This window comes from Cyprinodon tularosa, unplaced genomic scaffold (assembly GCF_016077235.1).
Source record: "Cyprinodon tularosa strain WSP-4 unplaced genomic scaffold, ASM1607723v1 ctg197, whole genome shotgun sequence".
Taxonomy (NCBI): domain Eukaryota; kingdom Metazoa; phylum Chordata; class Actinopteri; order Cyprinodontiformes; family Cyprinodontidae; genus Cyprinodon; species Cyprinodon tularosa.
The window spans coordinates 2,965,888-2,987,722 of record NW_024038720.1 but is presented as its reverse complement, the minus strand read 5'-3'; the positions used below and the strand labels follow the sequence as shown (position 1 = coordinate 2,987,722).

The following is a 21,835-nucleotide window of genomic DNA, read 5'->3' as shown; positions in this document are numbered from 1 at the left end:
TTGTTTAAAATAAGCAGCTCCAAACGAGTTTTATTCAGCTGAAATGAGAGTAAAAAGAGACTTTTTATTGAAAAAGTTGCAGAATCTGTTGGTTTGTAGGCAAACTGCTCTGTGCTCCTGTAGGAGGAGCCAAGTGAGGAGAAGTTGCAACAGGTTGTGAATAGAGTGAGATAGGGCTAAATTGAATTTCCTGCCTGATTCCTGGCTCTGGGAATTTATAGCTCCTTCATAGGGAACATTTTGGCACTATTGATCTTTATGCAGTCTTGACTGATTATTGTTGCCCATTCCTGCCCTTTTTGGTGGCAGATCCAAACCAGTCAGTGATTGATGAGAAGCGGACAGACTAGATGGTCAGGGAGCTCGACCTGCTACCAGCTCAGGATTTTCATTTCATTATTCTGCTTCATTCTATCTCTATTCTCCCACACTGCAGAAGGTGTTAGTTTAATCTCTAACATTATGCTCTCTCTGCTTTTTCTCATAGTAGCTTTGCCTCGTCTGTTCCTGTTTGGCTGTGACACCATCCTGTAGAGAAATATCAGCTGTGCTGCTGCCATCAACACTCTTGTTTATTGATGTTGGAGATCAGCCTGTTTTCCAGTGCAGTCCTGTTTCTCTAAATGTGACTGCCTGCATGTGCTCTCTTCATCCTCTGACATGGGAGTTGGCTTGAAGCTTGTCTGCCTGGCTGTGTGTTTCCTGGACCGGGCCGCCTTTTACAGCTGCTTTTTGTATCTTCTGTCTCCTTGAATCCCAGTCGGCCTCAGCAGATGGCCATTCACACTGAGCCTGGTTCTGCTGGAGGTTGCTTCCTGTTAAAAGAGAGTTTTTCCTCTCCACTGTCGCTACAAGCATGCTTAGTGTGAGGGATTCCATTCGAGTCAATGAGTCGATGCAATCAACTGGTTTTCCTTAGATAGAAAACTTTGAATCGATTTGACTGGATGACCGGGTGAACTGTAAAGTATCTTGAGATGACACGTGTTGTGAATTGGAGCTATATAAATAAACTGAATTGAATTGAAGCTCAGCTTCTAAACCCCATGGTCATCTACATAGTTTTGAGCTCCATGCCGTTCCACCAGAGAGCCAGCTGATCAGCCTCAGTCTGTAGGCCACTCATTACCGTTCTAGACGAGACTAATTAGCGTTGGGTCATTGCCAAACTTCATCAGTTTGATTGAAGGGTTTCCCAAGGTCCTGTGTAGCAGACACTTTTATCATTTTTTTTTAATCAATTCTTTAATGTACATTTGATTTCATATTTTATATCTAAAGTTCATTGCTCTGGTATTTTAACTTTACTCTCAGCTATCCAGCAGTTTTAACCTCTTTGAACACCTTAAAAGAACTTATGCCTCTATTTCATGGCACCATTGGCTCTTGAGGGCCAAATACTTTCCTGTGGCGGGCCAGAAGAAGAGCAGAGGGGAGATCACACAAACCTGGGGCGCACCAGTACTGATAGTTCAGGAGCTGGGTGTCCCAAAGCCTCATCTTATAGTCCTTTAGGTCAGGATGTAACGGCCTCCACTTAATGACAGGTGGAGGCCGTTACAGTGAAAGTAAAGATGTTTAGGATCTTATTAGGTGCGGAGGTGAAGTCCATTAAAAGGACCCATATGTCTCTGGATCTTTGCAGTTTTGCCTGATGTGATGCAAACCCAGTTTATTAAGAGTTAATCAGCAAAACAAAAAAGTACTATTGATATAAGCAGGATCTTCATAAGGAATTAGCAAACCGTATGACTTTTCCCCGGGGCCTAAGAGCCCTCAAGTTTATTCACACATTGAATACATGTTGAAATATACTAATTCTCCCAGGTTTTATTTAAATTTTAATCATAATGATTAAAATTGTGGCTTTTTGTACCTGAACTGGGGTTACATTTCATGCATTTATTAGTGAACGTGAATGAATAAGCAAGCAATAGGCTTTTTCTTATCCTTTGTGATTCTCTATGGAAACTTGCTGACAGGATATGGCTGCCAAATTACAACCAAGTAGGAGAGCAGAAAAGCCTTGTTAATCAATGTAGACATTGCCTACAAAGGGCAAATCCACACATCAAATGAATTAAAGCTTGTAAAACAATCACAATTGTATAATTCCCCCAGAGATATATTAACAGCTATGTGCCAAACTACATATATTCTAATATTCTACTGTTTATGGTCTGTTTTACTTAATACAACAGTCACCTTCTTACTAAACACCTTTAGTTATTTAATAAATTAAAGTAATGTAGCCAATAAAAATTCAGAGTTGGCCCACTGCAGCTTACTGTGAAAGAAGCTGTTGTAATTGCAGATGCAAACATTTTGAGCACTATAATTGTACCAGAAGTGTTAGTCAGGATAAAGGCGCTAGAGCAAGGAGGCCAAAAGAAGAGCTTAAATTAAGGTAAAGGGAAGCCACTATGAAAAAAAGGACCTTATTTACGGCATTTTCATTGCTTAATCATTTTGTACTGTCAATATCAACTGCCACAACTTTTTTTACAGGAAAGTCAAGAACGACTATGAAAAAAATTGCATTCCTAGATAATCTCACTAGACTCATCAAAACCTAATTTAACAAAGAGCACTTTTAAATATTCTAAATATCAAACAAAATTGCTTCTTCATTAACTGATTTCCACAGTTAAGACTTTAAACGTTTCTATAAACATTTTATTTATTCCAATGGATTCAGCATACTCTTTATGTTCTCCTTGTTCTTTTATAAATGTTATCTATAAATAATTCCACCAGAATCATTCATAACTGTTATGCTTTTTGAAAAAGAGAAGGAGAAAAATGTTTAGTTTGCTGAAACGTTTAAAAAAAAACTGAAGTCTATCTGCTACATGTCATTTACGTTGTAAGTACACTGCTATATATATATATATATATATATATATATATATATATATATATATATATATATATATATATATATATATATATATATATATATATATATATATATATATATATATATATATATATATATATATATAAATTTCTTTCTAAAACTACATCAAAACACTGGTAAAACACATCTGCTAGCCAGCAATAAAGTTGAAATTAGACAATCACTCACTGATTTCTTAAAAAAAATGTTATATAGAAGTTGCGGGAATGTTCAAGTACGCTTTATTTCAGGGAAAACCCTCACATCTTTACATGTGACTTACAAGTAATGCTTTAGTCAACAAATTATTGTGTTAATTTAAATTCTCTTTCAGTCGAGTAACACCATGATAAAACATCAGTCAGATTACCAAGATAACAACTTTGGATCTCCATGAGTATTGTATATTTTGGGGTAAAATTTCCAGATGCCTAAAGTTCTCTCACAGACGGAATTGTTTAGGTGCAAAATGTCCTGGTACCGGAGAGTCATTATCTACAATATAATGGGTCAAGTAAAAAGATGGAAAGGACAGAAAGCCATTCCTTCATAAGCAAAGTAAAAAAATCCAGTCCATAGTTTTTAAAATCCACTAAGACACATATACCCTATTTTTTAGGGGACATGTACTGTGGTCTGGTGAAACTGAAATCACATTAGGAAAAGGAGTGAATCATGGAAGCCTGGGAGGTGGTCTGGTGGTCTGAACTGCAACGTAGGGTTGTGTCAGTATTATATTGTATGGGGATTATGCTGCAGGAGGGACTGGTACACTTGATAGAAATGATAGCATAGGGAAGGAACTCTATGTGGATAGACTGAAGCAATATCTCAAAAAAGACTACTGCTGAGTTCTAATCTTTCCCTCATATGAAAACTCTGGAAAGAGCTGTCAAGCTTGAACAAAGCGTCATCTGAACTGGGCCAAGACACCTTCATTCATATGGTGTGGAGAAATCGGACAAAATTTTAGCAAGTTCGTGACAAGCCTGTGAGCGAAAAAGATTCAAAACAAAGAAATCTAACTCAAGGCGTGTATGAAATGGCACCATTCTATAGCAAAGTCAATTTTTTAACGAAAAATACTTATTACTTACTAATTTGGCAAAAATTCGCTTAAGTACCTCTTTTTGGTATCCATCATCTAACACAGCCAACACATTGTATGTAACGGTTATGGTTTTAATCTACGCTCTGGATTAACCATAATTCCAAGTCATAGTGTAAAAGTAAAATACTCAAATACATTGTTCTTTTAAGATCTTTATTGCGGTTTGAAACATATATGAATGCATTTTTTTACCAACCGTCTAATAAATTTTACACAGTTATTAACATAGTAATTAAAAGTACCACTGTCTGCTTTGCTACTGGTGTTGTGTTTAATTGGCTCACTGTCATGTTGTAATCTGGCGTGTGTTGGGCTATAAATAAGGACCCGCCAGTTAATCGCTCTATTGTCAGGTGGGTTTAGGAGCAATTCTTCACTCCACTACATCTGCAAAGACACGTCCTGGTCTATAATTGCATAGGGGCCAACGAGGTGTTCATGACGGGGCCCCTAAGAGGTCGGGGGCCCATAACCAACTGCAGCCTCTGCTGCACCATATTGAATCTGATATGGTGTAAACATTTAATCTGATGTTAGCAGGGTCCTTCGAAGGACCGAGCCTGCGAATTGAGAAACAACTAGTGTCTAAATATCAGTAAGCAGAGTCTGCCGATGCTAAGGGGCCCCCGACTCCTTAGGGGACCCGTCACTGAAACCTGGTAGGCCCCCTTTGCAATTGTGGACTAGGACATCTGATTACAATAAGGGCGCAAAATTCTTCTATAAACTCACCTAAATTCATTTTCGACCGACCGGTCCTTAATTATACCTCAACACATGCCAAATTTCAACATGATGGTGAGCCGTTTAAACACGACACCAATAGCAAAGTAGACAGTGGAACTTTTAATTACTATGTGAATAACTGTATAGTTCATTAAACGGGCGGTAAAAAAAATACGCTCATATATGTTTCAAACCGCAATAAAGATCTTAAAAGAACTATTTATTTGAGTATTTTATTTTTCACACTACAGCTTGGACTTATGGGTAATCCAGAATGTTGTAGTTCATACGGGGCCGGGCCTATTGTTGTGTTGTTACGCCAGTGAAAAAAAACTGTTGCAGAGTCAGGGATGGACAGGGAATGTTTGGTTAAATTGAAATGTATAAATTAGACAGTAAGAGGGTAAAGTATTATTTCCATTTTTCGTGTATGCGGATAAATATCTGGGTGACCTGATTGCCACCCAATAAAGCTCGGGACCCTGTGAACCTTCAGACCGCATATCCACCCTCAGCTGATTAATGAAAAATGACATCATCTGTTGGGAGGTGGCCAGATGTTATATTTAAAAGTTTGAGCGGACGTCGGAATATTAAACACTGACAAACGCGGTTAACTTTATTTTCTATCTTTTAATGTACACTATGAATCAGTTTTACTTCTCTATTAAATTGTTAATTTCTAGCTACGTTAGGAATAGCCGTGCCCTCTAGCTCTCGGTCAGCGGATGTAACGTCCTGTCTGTTAGTTAGATGAAGGCGGTGCTAGCGGTGCCCAAGCAGCAGCAGGGCCTCGCCTTTGTGGGTGTAGAGAGAGAAGATGGCTCCCGTTCTGGAGAAACAGCTCCCGGGTGCAGCCGGACCGGGTGACAATAACAAGGAAGACGAAGAAGGACAAAACCTCTGGCAAGTTATGCCGCCTTTTAACGGCTCGGTGTCAGCGCAGACCGCTGCGGGAGGTTGTGCTTTGTCACTGCCGGTTGCTCGCCTCTCAAACACCGGCCCGGCTAGCTCTGTAGCTAGCCTGGATGCTAGCCGATGAGCTAACGTCAGCTGCGGCTACATTTCACTTCACCAAAAAAAAAAAAAAAAAAAGCGTTGCTGTTTTCTGATTAGAGTGCGTTGGAAATTGTCAAGTTTAATTGGCGTTGATATTACTAAAGGTTAAATTCGTTATTTCGAGTGCCTTTTTTCTGTGTTAAATAGCTAAACATTGAATAGCTTCTTCGTGGAGGATACAAGTTGACAGCAAGAGTGTAAAGGTTAACGAACAGGTCTAAGCAAACTGCCTGAGAAATACCGAAAATTAAAACACTGCTTTTCGGTATTTAGTGTCATTAACTGGAGATCACTTTGGCTGAGATCTTGTCAGATTTCATGCATTCAGGTTGCTACCTGTTCTTTTTTCCTGTGCTGGTCAGTGGTGATAGATGATCATTTCCTGATTCTGTACTCTCGTGGACTCTTTCTTGGACTGCTAAAATAACAGCTAAATTATCAATAAACTAGCGATTATGAGGCTGCCTTTTTGTTTGTTTAAAACTTTCCCTCACAGTCTGGAGGCTCTTCATACTGATTGACGTCCAAACAGATGTCTCTCTGACTCTGTTTTTGTGTTTTGTAGGTCCTCAATACTCAGTGAAGTCTCAACAAGGTCGAATTCAAAGTTACCATCAGGAAAAAATATCCTCGTGTTTGGTGAGTATTTGTTATGCCTGATCTTTCATGCTATGCTTTGGTCATATTTCTTATTTATAAGTATTATATAGTTAACCTGTGGGTGTCTGTAGGGCAAACACAATTGAAACATCCCAGATCCTTAAAATGAAATCACTGTATCAGAGTCTGTAATATCAAACGTAATATGACATAATAAGAAAAAAATGTCTGAGAGGTTTGATTGGGTGGAGTCATTCATGAACACGCACTATTAACTGTAAATAATGCTGGGTAGTTGTTTCAGCAAAGATGTCATGTCTGAGACACTGTAGCCTCTTCCAGTTATCTCAGGATTTACATGAAAATTTCTTCTCCTCTGCTTCTCCTTTTAGATTTAAGTCTTGAATTTGTTTAAATGAATACCAATTCCAGTTCAGCCTATTTGCTTCTTAGACTTAGGCCTCGTTTGCACCGCAGCCAAAAGTGGCCCAAATCCGATTTATTTTCTTTTTGCCCATATCCCATTTTTTTCAATCCGACCTCGGCCACTTGGCTATGTGGTCCTGAATCCGATAGGAATCTGATCTTTTCAAATGCGACCTGTGTCTGAACAGCCAGGTCGCATTCATCCGGCTTGAATGTCATTAATACCCGACAGTGGTCACTCTTCTGCTTATTGCTACCCAGAAGCGGCAAGAACAACAACGATGGTGGATGATAATGCGGAGTACTATTTATGTTTAACAATCTTGGAAAGATTGAGTTTTTGATTTTGGTAAAGATCTCTAGATGTTCTCCAGCTCTACATCCATTTTTACTTCCGTAAACACAATGCATGCTTGCTTGTGACGTCATTGCATCCTCTGTGGGACGTTTAGGTTGTATGAATGCAGTTCACACAGGAGATATACAAGTCGCATAAATTTTGAAATCTGAACGGCAACGCAAAAAAATCGGATTTCACAAAAATCGGAATTGAGCATCAAGGCCTGCAGTGTGAACGTAGCCTTTGACAGACCTCATTGTCATTTTGTATATGCGTCGTGTTTACAAAAACAAAATTCGTTCAGTACAGCTCTCAAGAAGCTTCCATTTTTAAAGTGCAGCCGTGATAAAATGTAAAAACATAAGACTGGTATATGATTTTCTTCTCTAATACAGCTAATTATTAAATATCTTACAGGTGAGGATGGATCGGGAAAGACGACGATTATGGCCAAACTCCAAGGAGCTGAGCACAACAAGAAGGGGAGAGGGCTGGAGTATCTTTACTTGAGCGTCCATGATGAAGACCGAGATGGTGACTTTACCTGCTACATTGCTTAAAAACGGCCCGCTACAAACTGCATCCAAATGATTGGATAAGTCTTAATATTTGTGCTTTGTGTTTGATGTAGACCTGACTCGCTGCAATGTGTGGATCTTGGATGGAGATCTGTACCATAAAGGCCTTCTAAAGTTTGCTGTCACGCCTCAGTCGCTACCCAGCTGTCTGGCGGTTCTTGTTGCGGACATGTCGCGGCCCTGGACCATTATGGAGTCATTGCAAAAGTGGGCCAGTGTTCTACGAGACCATGTGGACAAGCTAAAGATTCCTCCAGAGGACATGAGAGAAATGGAACAAAGGAGTAAGAAGTTTATTTATCTGTATTTTGTCTCTTATTGGATCGTTATTATCTTTGCGACCTTCGCAACATTAAAATTAGATTTATGTTACAGCGCTGATTAAAAGTAAACCTAAGTATCTAGCCCAAAATAGTTAGAAAATGTATGTGACATTTTGCTTAGTTTTCAAAAAAGAAATCTTCTCTTGAAATGAAAACAAACAGCAGCAAAGCTACCTGAAGCATCTCAGGGTGGGAGCAATGTGAGCGTTGCGTAATGAGAGCCTTGGTTCTTGCTGACAGGCCATCGAGGGGAAACAAGGAAAAGCTTGGTGAATGTTTCCTTGGGAGACTGTGTATAACATTACACATTGTCATGGCTGATTCTAGGTCATCATCAGAGAGGCCCATGATCCTCAGCTGTGTGTTCCTCGCTGCGGGCCAGTTCTGCAAATCAATGAGTGTGATGTACTCAGATAGTATCCTGTTAATTTTAGATTTGGTCATCTCTTCCTTATGAACTATTCTTTTGTGTTTAGAAAGACTGTTTTCAGAGTACTTACATAAGCCCTTTGGGCCTTATAAACATCCCTGTTTGTTTTCAACGTTTCAAACTTGATATTGATTTTTAAGCCTAAAATGGTTCAATACCTACAAGGTAACCAGGTTAGGTCTAATTGCCGGAATTAAAATGTACTCAGATTTTCTGATTTATACTCAATGTATTAGATGTTAAATAAGTAACATGTCTGTAATAAGGAAGTTCTGTGATAGAAAGGGGAAGCTGATCTAGGCTTGAAAAAACTACCACTAGAACCAAAAAAAGGAATATATTTCAATTCAAGTAGTTTGAATAAGAGCCTCCAAAATTGATTGTACATTTTAACTAACGGCTACCTTACAGTTGGTGATACAACAATCGTTTTGTTTTGATGCTGCTGGTTCTGATTTAAACATTTTTGTTTTCTTCATTGGCTTCCATAGCTAGGATACTATTTTTAGCATGGTCATGATTTCCATGGCTAATGGACAGTGATGCTATTAGTTTGCACTGCAGCCATTTTTGGTGATTCTGCTGTTGTGGTCAGTTTCTAACATTTTAAACGTTATTTACTTTTGTCAGGCTCAATCCAATGTCTTCTAAAATAAAGCAGCATTGTTTTGTCTGTAATGTTGTGGGGGAACCACATTATGTAGACAGGCCAGCAGCCTGAAAGAGTGTCAGTGGCTTTTGTCCAGGCACTCTTGCACACGTCTTGCATCATGGTTGCCTCCCTTCCAAGAGCAACGTCAGGAAAAGAAAGGAAGTGACTCTGAATTCAGGCAATGGGCTGGATATTCTGACTGCTGTAACTAAAAGGAGGCTGGGTTTTCTTGGGTCTGCTCTTGTCAAATTACAGGGTCAGCCTTTTGCTGCAGTACAGTGAGCTAAAAGAAAAAAGTTTTTCCCCAGCTCTGATTGTGGAGGGATTTTTTTTTATTTTTTGCTATTAAATATTTGAGAATGCAGCATGCACATTCTGACTGCGGGGTTTTAAAAATGCATATGAGTTATTTACTTTAGCATATGTTTTTTTTTTTTTTTTTAAGGGTTATTTAAATTGGAGTTTAAGTTGAGCTTTCACTATAGTTTGGGTGAATTTTGGCCTCACCTTTGTTTGTGAAACAGATAAGTAGGTCTTGATCGGGCAAAGTCTGTCTGGCTGTATTGCATTCATTTAATGTTTAAAAGTGACATAAAGTGATTTTATTTCCATTGCTGTTAAATAAGCCTACATGTTCCTCTGCTACTGAACTTCAGAGCTCATTTTTAATGGTTGGTGTTTATTTTTTTTTTTAAAGAAGCATATATTACCTGTTAATTCTAATAGTTTATCTTATTTATACAGTTTCTGGACTTGGGGAAATCTTAATCTCCATGTAGTGTTTTCTTAAAGAGGGATTATAACAGAAGTGCTTGTCCGATGATCAGAATTCTGTGTTTGAAGGAAAAACGTTTGACATAACTTTCAGCTTTGTCCAGTTTATTGGGTCTTCTGAAGCTGCATTCTCAAAGCGCCTGAGGAAGTAAGCCATAGTTTCCTGCTTATGACCCCCCACTCCGCAGTCTTCTGCAGCAGCTTTTAAAATTGTGTGGACAACTTTTCTAGCTCGACGGCACAGAGATAAATAGACTTGATCTTTTTCGCCCTGATACTAACGCATCATAATATGGGCAGTGACACAAACATTTATTTCTTCTTACAGATATTTTTTTGTTGTTGCATTTTTGTTGATGTCTTTTGGCAAAGGTAAGACAGATCTCTATGTCTTCACCTTCATATGTTTCAAATCATGATATCTCAAGTAAATAAAAGTAATGCTAATCCCAACAGAAAAGAGTTATCCCAACCACCTAGATCAAAATATACCTCATGTGAAACGGTAATTACCCCCTAAACCTTAAATGCAGTTGTTCCACACTTGGAAGCAACTCTTTTGCGTTTGCGGCGTAGGAATTTTATAGGCACATTAAATGCCTTTTAGGCGTAAATAATTAAAGGTCATGCCACGCACTCTCAAACGGCTTTTAGTCTAGACTTTGACTAGGTCACATGAAGACCTTCACGTTGTTTCCTTTGCGGCATATTAAACATGTTTTTGAAATGAAGGTCACAAACTGGAGCTTTCTGGTAGTGAGCAGAAAGCAGCATCAGTCAGTAACCTTTCCACTACCATGTCGGTCCTTTTCATAAATGCTGATTGTTTTCCACCAGATGTCGAAGGGTTATAATTTGTCCTTCAGTACACACAATGCTTTCCCAATTGAAACTCGGGTCTTTGTTGTGTTTTTCAGTTTTCAGCTTGGAATATTCCTCTATGATTGCATATTTGCGGCAGTTTTCTTTTTTAACTGTTGAATCATGAGCATTTACCTTAACCAATGCAAAAGACTCCAGCAGTGCTTTGATGTTCTGGGTTTGTTAGTGACTTCATGGATGTTTTGTTGACGCACTCCTGAGGTGACTTTGATGGACTTCAGTATTTGCTTCATTTGTAGATTAGGACTCTCACTGCTTTTTAATTGTGGTCCCAAAGCCTTAGAGTTGGAGGCATGCATTATAATATAACAACAAACACTGAGCTAGAAATAAGTAAATGTTTGTTAAAGTAATTCTTGTTGCCTGGATTTGAGCAGGTAAATAAGGTGATCTGCCAATGGAGGGATCATTTCTGCTCTTGAAATAAGATACCGGTAATTGGATAATCTCATAATGGAGTTGACTTTTCTTGATTTTAAATGTGAATTTTCTTATTCCATTGGCAATCTGTGCTACTTACCTGCTCATATCAATTGGAAATACTCTTATTTCAAGAAAAAAATTACTTTAATTTCCTAGTGAATTCTGCAGCCCTACCCTCTTGGCGCTACATTTAATTCAGAAACATGTTGGTCAACAACAATTACATTTGTCTTCACCACTACTTGAGATGTCTTTGTTATCTGGAAATAAGATGGCAGGATAAGAGGAGTTTTCCCTGGTTGAATCAGTAATACAGGTTTTGTTTATTTTAATGTTAGATTTTAGTCAACTAAGAAAATTCCTCTTTTAAACCCATTGTTTATAGAAATGATGAGGGCTCTAATAAAACTGAATTGCAGTTTTGTGTTGAGCCTGTTACTGTATTACAGACAAAGAAGCCAGAGTTTGAAAGGGGATCAAATGGTCTGTTATGGTCTGACTTGTTTAAGCTTTGTGTTCACTTGTTTTGTTCTTCTTTTTTCTTTCTCCAAGTGGTAAAAGCCTTTCAAGAGTACTCGGAACCAGAAGATGCAGCCCCATCCTCCCCACGACGGGCCCCGACGTCAGGGGAAGAAGAGACTGTTGTTCTACCGCTTGGAGAAAACACACTCACACACAACTTGGGCATTCCAGTGTTAATTGTTTGCACAAAGGTAAATTCCTAATGAATAATTTATGTTAGACAGTGATGTGAGCACTCCTGACACAACAGATTTCTTCATTCATTTGCTTTCAAAATAAGCTGATTTTTCTGAGTTTGTCTGAGGGAGACTTTGAAACACACCGACAAAAACATAAACTGACACATTTAGAACGTTATAGCTGCATATTTTAGCGTATTAAATAATTCCCTGGATCAGCCGTTCATTATCCTATGACCAAATTTGACCATTATGATTCCTTTTATAACCCTTGTAATCAAAAAGGCTTATAGTTTTTTGAACTTACAATCAGTGTGTGCACGGTTTTACTACTTTTTTTATGTTTAATGGTATGTAGTAACATTTTTTGACTTTTATTTTATACACCAGTAGCTCACTATGATTGCATACATTTTTCTGAAACAATAGCACATCCTGCTGGGATATTAGTTTTTATTTTTGTGTTTTCAGATTTGTTTTTGCTTAATCTGTTATTAATTCAAATCTGTTATTGTCATCTGGCTTTCTGGTAGTTCAATAGTATTGCAGGTAGATGGCGCCACATCTGTTAATGTGAGCTCATTTTGTCTTTTTTGCTGGAGCTCTATTGAGGCTTAAAAAGAACAATAAAAACACTATCAGGATGGACTCTTTGTTTACATAACCTTAGTTTATCATAATCAAATGCTTTTTTGGCCTTTTTTATAGAGGCATATAACATGAATTTGTACCTTTAAGGGAACCAGAACTACTCTTAGTGAGCCAAACAAATTGCAGAGGCGAAATGATGCTTAATCATATACTGTATTTTATTATTTTGTCTCATTTTTATTTATTTTTTTAGTCATTAGGCTACATTCTCTTTGCCAAATTTTCCTATAGACTCCTACAGAAGTTACCACAACCAAAGCGCAATAAAAATCACATTCAATTATTATTATTTTTAGATATTAATTTGGTGTTAAAGTTGGGTTTGTTTGTTTTTTTTTATTTAGCTTTTCTGCAGTTTTCCTTTTATGCTATACATAAAACTTTCAATCTGTGTTTAACTTTTAGTGTGACGCGATCAGCGTATTAGAGAAGGAGCACGACTTCAGAGACGAGCATTTTGATTTCATCCAGTCCTGCATCAGACGGTTTAGCTTACAGTGTATCCTTCCAGTGTTGCCTAATAATTTAAAGTTGTCTTAAGTGAGACTGTTTATGAGACAAGTTGCTGTCAGTACCATCCCTAACTAAATCAAACAGATGGTGCTGGCCTGATCTACACTTCAGTCAAAGAGGAGAAAAACCTGGATCTGCTTTACAAATACATCGTACACAAGCTGTATGACTTTCAATTCGTCACACCAGCCTTAGTGGTGGAGAAAGATGCAGTGTTCATGTAAGTAATTTATTTGTTGCCGAATGTGTATATTTTATTTGTCTTTTTAAAATAGAAAAGAAAGTATTTTTCCTCTGTTGATCATCATTATACAGCTCTTCTATATGTTGATCTCCATCTTATGTTGCTATAATTTGAAATAACAGAACTGTTTGCTATATGTATAAACCTCTTTTATTTCCCCCTCCATGGACAACGTTCTTTTTTTTCTTTTGTTACAGTCCGTCTGGATGGGATAATGAGAAGAAAATTGGGATTTTGCATGAAAACCTCACAACAGTCAAACCAGAAGATCCTTTTGAAGATTTCATCACAAAGCCTCCAGTGCGAAAGGTACGACAGATCAAATGATGACTGTGGGCATTATAAGATAACATTAGCATCAATTGCGTAATTTATCTCTCCTAGTTGGTCCATGACAAAGAAATAAATGCAGAGGATGAACAAGTATTCCTGATGAAGCAGCAGGTAAGCTTTACATTTTGATTTCAGCATTCCTCTGTGTTTTATAGTGGTCTTGACATTTTGTTTTTGTTACAAAAGCTGAAGGATTGCACCTCTGTTTTTTTTTTTTATAGCTTTAATAATAGATGTTAATTTTATTTTTGTATTCCCTGCTGTAGTAAGTGTAGCACTTGGTTCCCTTCTTGAGGAAACAAAACAGGAAGCATGCATGGAGGAAAATAATTTTCAGTTTATTCCATTTCTCCATTCTATGTCTTACCAAAAAATGCAGAACTTAAAGAGGCATTGTAGAGTTTTCTAACGATTCTGCAACCTGTGGCCAATACACAGAGCTGGTGTTTTTGTTAGCTTGCACGTTTTGCATTTTTTTACCTTTCAACTTACCTGGAGTTTCCATTTGTCTCGGTTGAGACGCTGTTGAAGTCTCGGTTTAGCGCAGGAAGTCAATTCAGGAAAAAACAGGCTTATAGATGTATCGATGCTGAACTACTGAAGTGTCAATTTGCTCATCAAACAATATCAAATAAAAAAAAAGTTATTTTAAAGATATTTTTTCTGTACAAACTTGCATAATGTCTCTTTAATAAAATTAAATGATGATGATAATGCAGTAAAGACATGTCAATTTTCCCAGATGAATTCAAGCAGATGTTAGAAGTTACTAATATCTATTTTTCCCTTGCAGTCTTTGTTAGCAAAGCAGCCAGCAACTCCAACAAGAGGAGCAACAGTGAGTGTCTGAGAGTAGCACACTTGTAAACTGTTCTTTTTTATTGATCTTTGCTTAAAAAGCTTTTTGTTGTGCCTTTAGGAGTCTCCTGGAAGGACAGCCTCTGGGTCTCCCAGAGCACCGAGTCGTGCTGGTCAGCCAAGTGTAACCAGCTCACCGATGGCTTCTGTCAAAAAGCCTGACCCTAACATGAAAGGTTGGACAGGATCATTTGTAACACATTCATAAAAGGATGAGTCTATCCGGGATCCTCTGGGGTTCCTAAGTCATAAATAATGTATTTTTAATATTTTTTATTTATTGGCTTTAGACTTACCTTCTTTTTAGACTTTTCTTTTTTTTTTTGTACTATTTTTCAAGGCTGCACTAAAAAAGAGGAAATTGTCCAGCGAGCTGTTCCAGATGAAATTTCTTTTGTTTTACAATAGTGTAAACAAAATGACAAATCTGTCTATATTTATGTATATATATCTATATTTTAAGAGTTAGATGTTTATTATTCATTAAATGTAAAAGGGGGAAATTCCTAGTTTGTCTCATAAAAGGTATAAGAAATACTTCTTAATACCAGCGGTTTCCCTTTGTGGAAATGCCACGATTATATTGTAATTCAATTCAGTTTGTTTATATAGCACCAATTCATAACAAATGTAATCTCAAGGCACTTTACAGTTCACCAGATCATCCAATCAGATTGATTCAAAAATTTCTATCTGAGGAAAACCAGTTAATTGCATCGACTCATTGACTCAGTCAATCCCTCACACTTGGCATGTTTGTAGCGACATTGGAGAGGAAATAAAGTTAATCATTACTTATTTATAAAACCTTTGGTCTGGCTGGAACATTAAAGGTTTCAGTATTTCTAGTTCAGTAATCTTTTGATATATGAGCTTCTGTACGAGAGACATCAAAGGTTAGTTAACCAATTGGCTCAGGTGTTTGAAAGCATCATTTATTTGACCTAAATTACAAAGGACATTACTAAATGTTTTTGTCTTGAAAAGTCTTGAATTTACGCTTACGATTTAAAGTGTCTAGCAGTTTACCTATTTAAAGTTGCATGCCCCATGAGTTGGGACTCATGCAAGTTGAGTTCCTACTTCTTAACCAGTGTATTTGTGGACATCCATGTATAGTAATACCTTACTTAAAAATGCTAAAAACGAACAGCAATAAATACAAATAAATGCAAGAAATATGCTCCAAAGAAAAAGTAACTTAAGACTGATTAGTTTATATTAGACATTACAGAAAGATGTAGTGTTTATTGACATGATTGAATGTGGTGGATAATGACTTTTCAGGGGAAATTCCCAGACTTTGTGGTGATTGAGAAATGTTTGTGTTGTAGCAGGAGCTGCTAATGAAGGAGTGCTGGCCAACTTCTTCAACAGTCTGTTGAGTAAAAAGACCGGATCGCCAGGAAGCCCAGGAGCTGGAGCAGTGGGAGCTGGGGTGCAGGGATCTGCAAAGAAAACAGGTACAACCCATCATTTCAGTGTTAACCATCCATTAACCTTTTACTCAGTTGAATATTGAGACAATAAAGAGTTTTACATGAAAAGGATTCCAGATCCTAACCAGCTTATGTTAGATCCAGTTCTTAAAGCTGCTTTGGGCCAGTTTAAAAGTTAAATATCTTTTATTTTATTCCTATACATTCCCTTATGATTATCCCATAAGTAAAATCAGCTTTCCTCTATTTACAGCAGGTCCCTCTATAGGCTTTTTTTCTTTGTATTTCATGAGAAAGGGAATTGGCTCTGATTCTCTGGGTGTGACGGACGGCCTCTTCACCTGGATACTTGACGCCTTAGAAAGAGATGCATCTAAGACCAGTCATAAGTAAATCTCAAATCCAATCACATACTCCACAAGAGTAAGAAAGTAGATTTTGTCTAGCATGGAAAAAGGGGGGAAAATGGAGCGTGATTGAGGATTAAATAAGATGAGGAACTCGCATTCCACCTTCGTCTTTGCTGAAATGGTTAGATGCTCTATTCAAAATGACTTAAATATTTAGAACATTCCTACCTCAGATATCTGTGAAGAGTCCCAGTCATCCAGGTCATGGTCAAGGTTGAAAAGTTCTGTTTTGGCAACTGGATGTGAAGTTTCCAGATAACATAAGGCCTCTAAACCAAAAATCTGTCCAGTCACAGCAGCCTGGTGCTTTTCCTCTTCTCCCATGAGGGTGAACAACATGCTGTCATTTCAGCTTCTCACCAGAGGGGGGGGAAATGTCTTAAAAAGTCTCTTGAACTTGGCTATGCTACTTTAACTGGTTTTCTTTTACAAAACCAGTTAAAGGGTTAAAATTATTCGTCCAAACGTTATTCAGTAGTAGAAAAGTTTTTATTACAAAGAGTACTGAAGAATTGTCAATTTAAATTTTAATTGCTCAGTAGTTAATGAGATTTAATATGTTTAAAGAATGATATAAAATTATTGACAAATTTTGGTTTGCAAAATTTAAGGAAAAGTTTGCAAGATTGAAATAAAAACATATATTAAGTTTGGGTTGAAGAGATATATTTCAAAGTTTAGTTTTGATAGATATGTTTTTTTAGAAAACGTAAAGCTTTATATTACAATACTAAAAGTAGTTGCTCTATGCTCTAGAAGTTAGAGCAGTGTAATGGATTTTCAGTGGCAACATACTCTGTTTACTGTATATTGACTGGCCTGGACAATAAATTAATGGCAATATAAATGGCAATCATACATTCATTCAATAAAGGGGATATGACATTTGAACGCATTTACAGTTTTCGATATACGCTGCAGTCAGAGATTACAGTGTTGGTCTCAGTTAACTTTCTGAACGCTCAGTTAACTGAGTTCACTATAAAGTCCACTATATAGTCCCTGCTCTATATAGTGATTAAGGGATTTAGGGATCCACGACCAGCTGCCATGAACAGTGAAGTCTCATAGAGGCTGGCTGCCATGGGGCAGCTACTGCGGAGGATTTCCAGTGACAGGGCGCCGTTAGAATGTGGGGGTCTGCGCAGCTCCAACAGCAAAGCAAAAATTTCAGGGCAAGATCGTAGTCTTAATAAACTGACTGCGCAGACGATGTTTTGAGGTTGATTTTCTCACTTAAAAACATTGAAACTTCTTCTTTACCAGCTAATAAGAGCAAATATAGCAAAGAGACACTCTGCCATTGAACATAAGAGCCTCAGATGTATCTGTAAACACTTTACTTAACTCGCCCCAGGAGCATCAAAGATCCATCAGACGCTTCTATGCTGCTCAAATCGCATTCGATGTGAATGTGGCATAGCAATATGTTGTGCTGTATAAGTTGTACCCCACATTATGCAGTTCGCTTTTATGTAAAAAGTACTAATTGCTTTCATAAGTAAAATAGGAATAAGAAAATCTTGGTCTTTGAAGCTGTTGGCAGTTTTTGTGTAAAGTTTTATGTTCCAAGCCTAATTCAGATGGTTAAATCAGGAGAAAATAAAATGTTTCAGCTTTGACTCAACATCTGACTGCTGAGGAAACAGGCCTGTATTCACTGAAAGCATCGATCACTGGTGTCTGATTGCATGGAGACTAATGACTCACAACTCCTAAGGCAGCATGTTGTGAATTAATGCTATGGAAGTTAACTGAACTCAACTCCATTAATCAACCTTTTTGTTTTTCTTTGAGCCACTTGGCTCATTCAGCTGCTGCATTTTCAGTCTGTCTTTTTATTGTTGTGATTTAAATACATGGATGCTGAGAATGTCCATGTCTAACTCCTTTCTCTGCCCCAGATCCCATTTGTTACACTCTAGCCCTGAGCACTGCTAGCATCCGATTAACGAGCTGAAAGAATGCTGCATGAGTACATGTTTTGTACGTCCTGCATGGATGTTTACTGGAAAAACGTCACTAATCACTCACATCTCACAGCATTCCTATCATCCATAAGTCATTTTCTTGCTGGATGAAGAAAACTGTATTGTTTTTTTTTTTTTTTTCATGAAATCACACAGAAGCTACAGGAGATTACTTTTGGGTTTTGTCTTCCTTCTATCTTTTTTCCCTAAGGGCAGAAGCCGGGTTTGACTGACGTCCAGGCCGAGTTGGACCGGATGACTCGCAAACAAGACTCCTCCACAGTTTCAGCTAACAACATACCGCCAACAGAAAACGAAGCGTGAAGGCAACAAAACGGCTGCATCGTCCACTGCGTTAATACTCTGGAAAAAAATATATGTACATGTGAGCATAAAAAAAAAAGAAAAAAATTGACCAAATCCCCAACGCCTGTATCAGTCAGCACACACTGTCAGTTTCACCAAATGAGCTTCCGATGCGATCAGATGGTGAGATGGGATGAGGGATAACACTGATGGATCTCCTAACGAGATGAGGAAGTGCCGAAGGCTTGGCTTTATTTCTGTCTTCTCTTCAACTGTAAATGCTATTTTGTGAGGGATGTCAGTTTTATGGAAATGTGTGCACACTCCCTGGCAGCCAACCTGATGTGCTGGGCTGCAGGCCCCCCCGCTTCCTGGGGGTAAAGCACTATCCTTGTGGATTTTGAGAGGTGACGTCATAGTTGGCCTTATGGCCTTTGGTTCAGTTTAACTCGCAGAAGGAATTGAATTGGGATTGGAAAGGTATTTAAACATAAATGTTAAGAAAGGTAAATAAAATACTTGCAAAGATATGTAAAAAAAAAAAAAAAGATGGACATGATACTATTGTATTTATACAAGGGTTCTCCTTTTTGTTTTATTTTCTGCACCATTTCTCGGTAAGAGCTAACGTTTATCTTTATCACATAACATGTTAAATTGTCACTGACATCATGACACTAATATGACATGTCTACCCCGCTCATAGCATATCTTTTACTCATCTTGAAGGATTCTGTAGATATAAAAGCATAAAAACAATACACAAACTGCATTTCTGTCCAAACAGTTAACATAGCCTCTTTGACTAAATGAGAATGGATGGGATTTTGGACGCGCTTAGAGGTCAGAGCAGCGTTGCTTGTTTAGGTAAAGGGTTGTATATTTTGGGAGGGGGCTTGGGCAGCATCTTTCCTACTATAACTCCTAAGTGCCTCGTACAGTTAGCCGTTTGTGTCGTAGTAGAGGTGCTTGTCTACACTAGAGGAAATGCACTGTAGCACCACTGTCTTGTTTTTGTCCCCTGAATAATTTATTTTCTTTTCTTTCCTTTTTTTTTTTTCTTTTGTCATTGTACAAAAGCCTGTGGTCTGTCTATTTTTTCAAAAATAAGCTTTCTGTGGCCTCTTAAACAACGTTTAATAGAGTAAATGCCTTCAAGTATACCGGCTGCTGACATCGAGGAGAACCGCTACATACGTTCAGTGCTGCGGTTGGAACAAAACGGAGATCTTATGGTGTTGGACAGCACTTTTCCTCCTCTGGTTTCATATTTGTTCTCCATGCTGTACTTTGCATGTTGGTCAAAGACATTCCTGTTCAAGTCTGCGGAGAAACAAATGCATCCCTGTAGGAACCCCATTTCTCCATTTAGGTCTTTTTTTTTTTGTTAGTTGAATATGATCATAAAATTACGACCTTTTGCCTTCAATGTACAGCTGACAGTTTGCCACACTAGCCTCCACCCCCCACCCCCTTGCCTTCACAAGGAGGAACTGAACATTGTGTGTCCTTAAGGGGTTGCTTGATTGTCTTCTGCCATTACTGTTTTGATCTTTTACTTGCAGCAGGTAAACTGTACCATATCTTAGTGTTTGTTAGTTTTCTAGTTTGATACCATAATCCAAATGAATTCAGCACAAAGTTTTTTGTTTGTTTTTTTATATGCAAGGCCCTGCTTAATCCTGTGGATAATATTCAGTGTGGAGTGGCTTTTTACAGAATTACAGTCTGAGGAAAGCAGCTGTTTTTTATTCTGTGTACAGGGGGGACTGGAACTTGTAACCAAAGATGCATATTAGTCCCTACTTTCTGCATTTGTATGTCTTCCATTAGATTAACCAGTGGCCTTTCTTGTGAAACTCTTGCATGAAGCTCTAGCATTCCACACATCAGACCTGCCTTTAAACCTTTTATCAACATCCTGTGAATTGGTTAAAAAAAACAAATGTGCTATTCAGCATTTTTGGTCTGTAGCCTAATGAAACACACTGAAAGCCACTTAAACTAAACCATTGGCCAACAGGAATTAATGTATTTACATTTTCTCTTAGCTGTAAGGAAAAATCTAAATTCCTTCATTGGTCATCTGGCTGCTTTTTGCAGTATAAAAAAAATCATAATTAACTAAACGTTTTCTTTTCCAAGGTGTATGGTGGTGTTTTTTTTTTGTTTTTTTTTTTCTAGTTGGAATTGATGAAGCACAATTAAGGATCAACCAGAAGCAGCTGGAACACGCTAAATAAGCACTTCCCCAAAAACATTTAAAGAAGGGTCTCGTCTTTTAAATTTTTTATTTAAAGATTATAATAAATTCCCCCCTTTTTTAGGAAAATTGCTAAAAATCATAAGACAACTGTTAGTGTTTAAGGAGTATAGTACATGTGATGCATATTTTACCTGCTGGTAGTTAAGTAGCACCCTGATTAATTTTGATCATCCCTTAGCCATACTGGCATCATTGAGGCTTTCAGCTGTGTGGAGTGCTCTCGTGCTGCTCTGTCGGAGTATATCTTCTTTATTGAAGATCGGGTGTTGCTTTGATCATTTGAAACTGATAAAAAAAATTAACTTTTGTACTCAGATCTGACCTGAAATTAGCTGCTTCATAACATCCTAACTGAATGGCCTTCAACCACTATTGACTGTCTTCATCTATGCGAGACTATGAGCTTCTGCTTCCAGTCCTTTTATATTCAGGATATCAAGACATTTTTAAGCACATGGCTGGCTCTTTTGTGTCCTAGAATGGTTCAAGAGGTTGATGTTATATTGTCTGTAACAAAACTATGTAGCCTCTAAGCTGCCATGTGGATCCTAGCTTCTTATGCTGACAAAGATAAGGAAATGTTTATCAGAACCCTGGCTTCAATAAAACCAAGAATCCCATGTTTTTGTCTGTTTTTTTTTTTTTACATAAAGAAGACATTATGGTTCCTCTTCATATAAACACATCACCTAGTGGTTTTAGTAGACATTATTTTAAATTATTGAATCATAGGCAGTGCACATCAGTAAAACTCTACCCCAGAAGTGATAATGAGGGGCAGTAGATGTACAAAGACCGACCCTTCACCTTGCTTCAATAGCAAAGTTCTTTTTACCCTTATGATTATAATGCAGCAGCCCATTCTGCACCACATCTTATCCAGCTCTGGAATCAATTAAAAATAGGTGTGGCAGCATTGCT

At 37.8% G+C, this 21,835-nt stretch overlaps 1 protein-coding gene across 4 annotated transcripts; it reads left to right on the top strand.

Annotated features, from left to right (window-relative positions):
- Positions 1-5,354: 5,354 nt before the first annotated feature.
- On the top strand, positions 5,355-21,534 carry dync1li2 (dynein, cytoplasmic 1, light intermediate chain 2). 4 transcript variants are annotated; one of them, XM_038283748.1, is made up of 13 exons: positions 5,355-5,642; positions 6,361-6,434; positions 7,579-7,695; positions 7,793-8,023; positions 11,776-11,936; positions 12,981-13,074; positions 13,173-13,308; positions 13,530-13,641; positions 13,717-13,776; positions 14,459-14,503; positions 14,585-14,699; positions 15,861-15,986; positions 18,554-21,534. In XM_038283748.1, the coding sequence occupies exons 1-13, from the start codon at positions 5,557-5,559 to the stop codon at positions 18,664-18,666; spliced, it is 1,470 nt and encodes a 489-aa protein (XP_038139676.1). In that variant the 5' UTR covers positions 5,355-5,556; the 3' UTR covers positions 18,667-21,534. The 4 variants fall into 4 exon arrangements, with proteins under 4 accessions (XP_038139676.1, XP_038139678.1, XP_038139675.1 ...); XM_038283750.1 differs by having other exon boundaries at positions 5,357-5,642; positions 18,559-21,534; XM_038283747.1 differs by having other exon boundaries at positions 5,358-5,642; positions 15,858-15,986.
- The last annotated feature ends 301 nt before the right edge of the window (positions 21,535-21,835 follow it).

Excerpts from the sequence above, each read along its gene's own strand:
- dync1li2 (XM_038283747.1), top strand. The coding sequence starts at position 5,557 with ATGGCTCCCGTTCTGGAGAAACAGCTCCCGGGTGCAGCCGGACCGGGT. Across the intron at positions 8,024-11,775 it reads GAGAGAAATGGAACAAAGGA|TGGTAAAAGCCTTTCAAGAG; the intron begins GTAAGAAGTTTA and ends TCTTTCTCCAAG. Across the intron at positions 13,075-13,172 it reads CAGACGGTTTAGCTTACAGT|ATGGTGCTGGCCTGATCTAC; the intron begins GTATCCTTCCAG and ends TAAATCAAACAG.